General features: G+C 46.7%; 1 protein-coding gene across 2 annotated transcripts in view; it reads left to right on the top strand.

Moving 5' to 3' along the window:
• VSIG4 (V-set and immunoglobulin domain containing 4) overlaps window positions 1–7,004 on the top strand; it is a 42,337-nt gene extending 35,333 nt beyond the window's left edge. For both annotated transcript variants that reach the window (XM_043974946.1, XM_043974947.1), the window contains 2 exons: window positions 4,305–4,326; window positions 6,309–7,004. In XM_043974946.1, coding sequence (XP_043830881.1) covers window positions 4,305–4,326; window positions 6,309–6,528 — 242 coding nt within the window. In that variant the 3' untranslated portion in view covers window positions 6,529–7,004. The remainder of the gene's footprint in view (window positions 1–4,304; window positions 4,327–6,308) is intronic.
• The last annotated feature ends 1,794 nt before the right edge of the window (window positions 7,005–8,798 follow it).

Below are 8,798 nucleotides of genomic sequence, written 5' to 3' on the forward strand. Positions count from 1 at the left end.
AGGATTTGAACCCAGGTCCTCATTACTCCAAATCCATCAATAAATTAGCAAGCATTTTTAAGTGCTTCCTCTATATTAGGTACTGTGCTAAGCAGTGAAGATACAAAGAAAGGTAAAAATGCAGCTATCCCTTCCACATCACAGGGGGTTAAGGGGCATGGCACCCCCACCATCTGGAAAATCCATTAAAAAAATTTTTTTTCAGAGCAATGAGGGTTAAGTGACTTGCCCAGGGTCACACAGATAGTTAAGCGTCAAGTGTCTGAGGCTAGATTTGAACTCAGGTCCTCCTGAATCCAAGGCCAGTGCTTTATCCACTGCAGCACAACCTAGCTGCCCCCCATGTAAAATTTTTTGGCTCTCCCTGCATACCAGAGAAGAAGTCGGAATTATTATGGTAGTAAAAGATAAAATATGTTGATATTATATAACACTATACATATATTTTATGCATTTCTGAGTTTCTATCAAAAGCATGATGGGGAAAGTCATGATGCAGAAGGGAAAACAGTACAGTCCCTGCCTGCAGGTAGCTTCCATTCTAATGGAGGATATAACATGTCAATTATTAGGCACATCCAAGATTTATACAGAGGATATGGAAGGCAGCCTCAGCAGGGAAGACACTAGCACCTGGATGCTGGGGAAAGGCCTCTTGGGGAAGGGATTAGAGCTAAGTCAATGCCTTTTTCACTGTACTAGACTGGATGTGACTTTACCTCTACAAGTCTCATTTCTCTATCTGTAAAATGAGGAAAATGGACTGAGTAACCTTCGATGGTACCTTCTACTCTAAAGCCATGATACAGGAGGAGGGAGGGATCAGAGGCATTTCTAGGCAGTGTGGGGCAGTGGTTAGAATACAGTTCTTAGAGTCAGGAATAACTGGACTCAGGGATCCCGGGCAAGTTATTTATAATTTCTGGATCTCGGTTTCCTTCTCTGTAAGATGGACTTGATGACTTTTAAGGTCCCTTCAAGCTCTAAGTCTATGAACCTATGAATTAGCAAGAAACCAGTTTGACTGGAGTATCAGGTACAAAGCAGAGAGAAATTGAAAACTGAGCTGTGAAATCTAGACTTTAGCCTGTTGGCCATTGGTGCTTGATATGGGAAATAGCATTTTTGTTGTTGGTCGGCACCATGGAGCCTTTGGAGGAGGCTGGGGAGGAGAAAGGACAACCCTTCGTGGAGGGTCCAGTCCTGCTCTGTGTTTTCACATCAGAAGCACCTGTTCCTTCTTCTGGTCCTACCTCCCCTCCCACAACAGCCTGGCTCACACTTACCCTTGCAGGGCCAGAGTAAAAGGGATTGCGGAGCTGTTCAAGTCAGTCTGGCAAAACAGCAATAATATCACACCATCCCCATGCTCTATAACTTTCATTGATTCTCCATTACCTTCAGGATAAAGTCCAAGCTCATCAGTCTGGTATTCAAGTCCCACCATGCTTTGGTCTCTTCTTTTCTAAACTTCTAACCTAGTTGTATTTATATCAGTGATTCTAGGATGGTTCAAAATTTGGAAAATAATTTAAAAATTATATGATTATGGGAGCAGCTAGGTGGTGCAGTGGATAAAGCACTGGCCCTTGGGTTCAGGAGGACCTGAGTTCAAATCCAGCCTCAGAGACTTACTAGCTGTGTGACCCTGAGCAAGTCACTTAATCCTCATTTCCCTGCAAATAATAATAATAGTAATAATAATATGATTATACCACTAGATGCAAAATGGCCTTTGATGAGAAACAACACTCACCTATGGTAAAAATCCTAAAATTTATAGGCACGAAAGGGGAAGGAAAAGGCATCAGCATTTAGATAAACACCTACTATGTGCCAGATATTGTGCTAGGTACTTTACAGATATTATCGAATTTTGGTCTTCACAATAACCCTGAAATGTAGGTGCTATTATTATCCCCATTTTACAGTTGAGGAAACTGAGGCAGACAAATAATAGGATCAGAAGTATATATTTTTAAGCCAACAGCTAAAATTATCCACAATGGTAAAATAATGAAAATTTTTCCAATAAGCACAGGGGTAAAACAAAGAGGCGTCCCTTTTCCCCACCACTATTTCAGAGACCATCCGGCCTAAAAAATGCTCCAAATTTTTTTTTTGGTTTTTTTTTTTTAGTGAGGCAGTTGGGGTTAAGTGACTTGCCCAGGGTCACACAGCTAGTAAGTGTTAAGTGTCTGAGGCCGGATTTGAACTCAGGTACTCCTGACTCCAGGGCCAGTGCTCTATCCACTGTGCCACCTAGCTGCCCCTCCAAATTTTTTAATCCTACTCCCCTTCCTGCACCCTGTGCTCTAATCAGACTATCATCTACACACAAATGGTCCCCATTGCTCTCTCCTGCTGAAATGTCCTTTCCCCTTCTTTCCCTACTTCCATATCCCCTCCATGCATAAGTCTAGCACAGATCCTCCCTCCTCCCTCTATTTCCACTAACCATGCCCAGTGTTCTTCCCCTCCTCTGACTTTCCCAAAGCAAACTTGCTTTTCATCATGCCATTCTCCCACTCAACCACCACCAGCGACTCCACAAAGAAAACATCACTGATTCCCAAATTTGTTCTTTCTCATGGCACGATATTCTTCGACAGGAGGAACCAAGGCGCACCAAATGTTTAGATTGGCAACTCTGGGGGAGAATCAGGAGCCTCTCACATACGCAGTTTCCCCTCAATAAGAAAAAAACAGCTGTTTTACCCAGTTCTTTGCTAGTTCAGGGTCTGACCCATTTTGAAGTTGGTGTGTATGTGTAGGGCGTATGAGTAATAGGCGAGTTCTACTTATTTTCCAGATACTGTACTTACAGTTTGGTGTGGTGGGAGAACAAGGTTTATATTACCCACACTTATTTATACATTTTCTTCTATCTACAACAACTTCGAATTCAAAACTTTGTGGCCTTCCTAGTGATGCTCACTTTGAGAACCTTGGATAAAGACCAGACTCAGGTTCTAGATATGACCCCTTCCTGCCTTTTCCATTTCTCTCTCTTCCTATGGCCCTTCCTATGCCCTCTGCTAAGGTTTGGCTCTCATTGTCTTCAAGCATTGCTGGTATTATTGTTGTTGAAGTCTTATATGGTTAATTATATTTTCAGATGTGTGAGTCTTATTTCTTGGACTAGACTAGGTGCTCCCTGAAGGCAGTCAGGGAGTGTGTCTTACACCTTTCTGTCAAGAGTCAATGACCCAAGGGAAATGTCTCTTCTCCCACCCCTACCCCCCACCCCCAACTTGGATTTTCTCTTCTCAAAAACTAGAAAATTTACTGAATTCCTAAATTTGGCTTCTGTCTCCTAGAGTTTAAATGAATTTATCGATTCCTAATGGACACTAAGTATCCACTCCCTCAGTAAAAATGTGTTCTCCTTGGCCCCAGAAGGTGCCAGGACCGTGCTGAGTGTGTCAGGATAAACCATAACAATTAGAGGTGTCCAACTGTGGAATGGGCTGCCTTGGGATGAAATGAGTTCCCCATCACTAGAGGTATTCAAATGGAAACTGCCTGCTGGGGTTGCTGTGAAAGGGATTCCTGCTCAGATAAGGCCTCTGAGGGTTCCTTCCAACTCAGAAATTCTGTGACTCAGTCATAGAATTTGAGACCCAGACAACTTGGTCCAGTCACCTCATTTTATGGAGGTCAGATGACTTGCTCAGGATCACACAGTCTTCTGTGGGCTTGGCCCAAGAAGTACCTGGAGGAGATGGCTGAGGTAGGAATGGAGTGAGAGGTAGCTTCTCTGGGCCCTCCATAGCAGTGGTGTCTTGCTCTCTGCTGCCCATTACAAAGCACCTGCTATTGAACTGAGCCACACGACAACCCTGTGGGGCAAACAGTGGAACTAGGATTATCCCCATTTTACAGATGGGGAAACCGAGGCTTAGAGGAAAGTGACTTATTCAGGGTCACTTCACTGAGACAACCTAATAGAATGGGAAGGGTACTGGGTTGAAAGGCAGGCATTATGCCACTAACTTGCTGTGTAGTCCTTTTTCTCCTCAGAACCTCTTTCCTCATCTGCAAAATGGGAATAGTCACTCTTGAATGGGGGCAAAGTACTTTGTAAAGCATCAAGGGTTTTCTAGAAATTCTGCAGTGATAGGGCTGGATGGGCAGGGGGCTTGTGGGCTCAGATTTGTCCCCCTCTTCCTTCTCCCAGATGCTCCCTAAGCCCCTCCCTACTTGGACTGAGAGGGGAGATGCCCTCCCCCAACCTCCCAGTGCCTGCCCCATGAGTCGTGCCCAGACCTGTCTCGATCCTGACACTTTGTCTTCTTTTACAGAGCACACCTATGAAGTGGCCAGGTGAGATTCTTCCCTTCCTTCCCTCCCCACTCATCGGTCTCCTAGGGACTGGCTGGCAGACATTAGGGCAGACCAGGCCTAGGTTTCATTTGAAGGGTCACAGACTTGAGAGCTTGAGAGACCATCTGCTTGGATGTCCTTATTTTGTGGAGACAGAAACTAGGATTCAGAAGTGATTCTACAACCTAGAAGTGACCCAGCTGGGAACCGAGCCTAGGTCTCCCAACTCCCCTTCTGGGGATGAGAAAATAGCTCATTTAGTCACTAATCATTTCTTAGGCACCTACTGTGTACCAGTTGTGATATTGGACACGGGGGATCCAAGATGAAAATGCTTATGTACTATTGAGAGGAACAAGACGAGTTTGTACAAAATAGATGAGCAACATTCCCAAGGTGGAGGAGGGCCCCTGGTAGGAGTTGGGATTTAAGATGGCCCTTGAAAAAACCGAGGGATTCTATGAGGAAGAAATGAGGAAGTTGGTATCACAGAGGGGGGCATGGAGATGGGAAATGGCAACGTAGATGAGCCCGTCTGGACTGGAGAGCAAATGAAGAAGGGGAATGTATAGTAGCCTGGAACTAGATTGTGAACTGTCTCTAAAGGCCTTTATCCTAGAGGCAAGAAGGAGCTACTGATGTTTGTTGAGAGGGGAAGTGGCCTGATTGGCAAATTTGGTGGCTGTGTCAGGGATGGAGAGGATGGGGAGTAGGGAGAAACTAGAGGTAGGGAAACCAGTTAGGAGACTATAGTAAGGAGAGGTGACGAGGACATGACCTGGGTCGGTAGTTATGTGTTATGGAGACAGAGACAAGGACAAGGGAGGTTGTAGAGGTGGAAATGGACAACGTTGGGCAACTGATTGAAAATGGAAGGGGGTGACGGAGGGGAAAGGATCGAGGGTAACTGAGGCTGTGAACCTAAGTGACTAGGAGGATGGGGAGACCCCTGACAGAAACTGGGATGGAGGTTGGGGAGGCAGGGAGTGGACCTGGGATCTCATTGACAAAGGGAATTCCTGGAGGAGGGAACTCCCTCTGTCAGTAAAAATAGCCACCTTCTTAGAGATCTGCCTAGAACAACGAGAGGTTAAGCAACTTACCCAGGGTCACACAACCAGGATGTGTCAGAGACAGGATCTGAACCCAGAGCCAGGAGGCAGCTGAGATGTCGCAACTTGAGGCTGTCATCAGGGTCAGGAAGACCTGTAATAATGAGAACACTGGAGTCATAACTGAAAGGGATCTCAGAGGTTGGCTTTTTCATTGAGCAAATAATGGCTCATTTTTTAAATCATTCCCTTTTTTTTTTTTTTTTTGGTGGAGCAATGAGGGTTAAGTGACTTGCCCAGGAGATCACTCACTTTTAAATCACTTAAATACTTGAAGGTAGAGTGGAAAGACCACTGCCTTTGTTGTCTGAGGACTTAGCTTCAAATTGCCCCTCTGACTTGACCTGCTTGACTTGAGCAAGTCCCTCTCTCTGAGCCTCAGTTTCCCCCCTCTGTAAAATGAGGGGGTTGGACTAGAAGGCCCCTGAGGTTCTTTCCAGCTCCAGCTCCAGGATCCTGTCTGTGATCTTTCAGGTCCTTTCTCCTCTCTGGGCCTCCCCCTACCGAGGGGGAACTCTGTAAAATGAGGGGGTCCGATTGAGTAGCCTCTGAGAGCCCTGCCAGTTCCGGACCTAGGGTCCTTTGTGTGACCTTGGACAAGTCCCTTCCCCTCTCTGGGCCTTAGTTTCCCCCTCTGTAAAATTAGGGGGTCAGATTAGGTGACCTCTGAGGGCCCTGCTGGCCTAGGGTCCTTTGTGTGACCTTGTGCACAACATTGTGAGTAGATTTTTCTCCATTTTATAGATAGGAAAGAAGAGGAAAGGCCTCAGGCTGAGGGATCCTGGGTCCTGTTCTCATCCCTTCCCAGCTCTCCCTAAACCCCTTCTTCCCCTCTATTCCCTTCTCTACCTTGGCTGTTGTTGGCTACAGGATGAGTACAGGAGATGTGCCCAGGGTCGCCATCTACTCAGAGGGCACAGCAGAGGTAGCCGCCCACACCAGGGCCCTTAAGAATGAGTATCACGACGATCCTACTGGGGTCCAGGATTACCAGATCATCACCCAGGCCAACAGTGACTACGCCCGGCTTCTGTGTGGGAGCCGCTCCGATGAATTAGAGATACAAGAGAATGGAAAACCCAGCTGCTGAGGATGATGGTGCCGGGTGGGGAGCCAGTGGGCCCTGCTGCCACTGGCCTGGCTTGGCCTGCCTTCCCTTCCTCCCTCTCAGAGATAGGAAGGGTCCTCCCCAATCCACTGCTGTTTGTACCTCTGCTGCATCCCTTCCCTGCCCCATCCCATCTCCTGATGCAGACCCCTTAGTTCCTGGCCAATGGGACCTGGGGTTTCTGGGAGAATCGGCTTTTTAGCATAGAAAGTTGCTATTGTAGGTGCTAGTTTTGCTCTCAGTGTTAGGCCTCCCTATCTCCCCATCCTGACAATACAAAGAAACACCAGTGCCAGGTTTGGCAGGCAGGGGACTAGCGATATAGACTGTCCCTCCATATTTCTTTGGGCCTCCAGGACAGGGTGTTGAATTGCGATGACTAGGACACTGGGCAGAGATGGGCTCTCCTCACTGCCCAGCACATTGTTGGTGCTCAATAAAGGTTTGTTAATGAGAGAGCTTTGGAAGTCTATTGAGTCGATCCCAATGATCTCTCATGGTGTGGTACTCTGCTTCCCTTCTTCCAGTATCTGATCTCAGTGATGTGGGTACTTCCTGTTCACCCTGAGCCACTCAGAGCCATGTTTTGCCATGAATCCCTCAAAGTGACTCCACCTTCATTTGCCTCTTTGGACAGCACATTTGTTGTCATCCCTCACTCTTCCATCATGACTGCCTCACCTCCTTTCCCACAATCCTATATTTCTTGTATGCTGTCTTGCATGGAACTTTTTGCTTTCTAAGACATCACTGGTGATATGCTGCCGCCTACCTTGTGTGCCACACATTAAAGGACTGCAGGAATTTCAAGCTCAACAGGAACTTAGAAGTCCCCTAGTTCAATCCCCTCAGTTTCTAGGTGGGGAAAACTGAGGCCCAAGGAGAAGGGGCTTGCCCAAAGACACATGTAGGAACCCTCCTTTAGAACCCTATAGAATGGCCTTCAGAAGCCGTCTAGTCCAACCTGTTCATTTTGCAGAGAGGGAAACTGAGGTACACTGAAGGTCACATAGCTAGTGAGTGGTCAGGTTTGGATCCAAGCCCAGATCTCCTAAGTCCTATCCTAGTACTTATTCCATTATATCACATCTTTCCATCATCTGCTAGGTCACTTGTAATTTTGATTTAAATGATAGCGTGTATTCATATAGTACTGGAAGGTTTGCAAAGCACCTGATAAATGTGATCTCTTTTGATCCTCACAACAATCAGGAGAGGTAGGTGCCACCATTATCCCCGTTTTATTTTTATTTTTTTTCAGTGAGGCAATTGGGGTTAAGTGACTTGCCCAAGGTCACACAGCTAGTAAGTGTTAAGTGTCTGAGGCCGGATTTGAACTCAGGTCCTCCTGACTCCAGGGCCGGTGCTCTATCCACTGCGCCACCTAGCTGCCCCTTCCCCATTTTACAGAGAGGGAAACTGATGCACAGAGAGGGTAAGTGACCTCCCCAGGGTCACACAGCTAACAAGCATCTGAGGTCGGATTTGAACTCTGCTTGTATCCATAACAATCTATGATTAGTGCCATTGTGACGTCCATGGGAGACTTGCTATTCTGCCTCAGCCCTCAGTTCCAGGCCCAGCCTCCCTCCCACTGTCAGTTCTGCAAGGCTCCCACACAAAGCTGTCCTTGATATCTTCTACCCAGGCCATTTAGGGCCCAGCCCCTTGTCCTGCTGCCAGGCTTGTCTTAGCTATAATACCAAGAGTAGCTCATTGTTATGGAGTAAGTTACAAAACACTTTCCTCACAATGGTTCTTTGAGGTAAGGAATTAAGTATTAGTATCCCCATTTTCCAGATGAAGAGAGATAAACCCATGCCCCGAATGGTAGACTCAGTGCTCTAGGTTATTCCAACCCTGATAGCTTAGTAACTGTGTGCTCTTGATCAGGTCACTTGAGTTGGACTAGCTGGCCTCTGAGGGCCCTTCTGGCTCTAGATCTAGGAGCCTAGTGTGACCTTGGACAAGTCCATTCTCCTCCCTGTGCCTCAGTTTCCTCCTCTGTAAAACAAGGAGGTGGGACTGGATCGTCTCTAAGTTCCCCCTCACCTCTAGGTCTAGGATCGTATGTGTGACCCTGAACAAGTCCCCTCCCCCTCCCAGGGCCTCAGTTTCTTCATCTGGAAAATAAGGTGTATGGGACTAACTGGCCTGTGGAGTGTATGATCCAGTGATCTCATCCCTTCTCCTTTCTCTTCTCACCCTGATGAGAAGGTAATTCAATATCAGCCCTTCACATTTCCTGATTA

Source organism: Dromiciops gliroides, chromosome X, assembly GCF_019393635.1.
Source record: "Dromiciops gliroides isolate mDroGli1 chromosome X, mDroGli1.pri, whole genome shotgun sequence".
NCBI classification, from domain to species: Eukaryota; Metazoa; Chordata; class Mammalia; order Microbiotheria; family Microbiotheriidae; genus Dromiciops; species Dromiciops gliroides.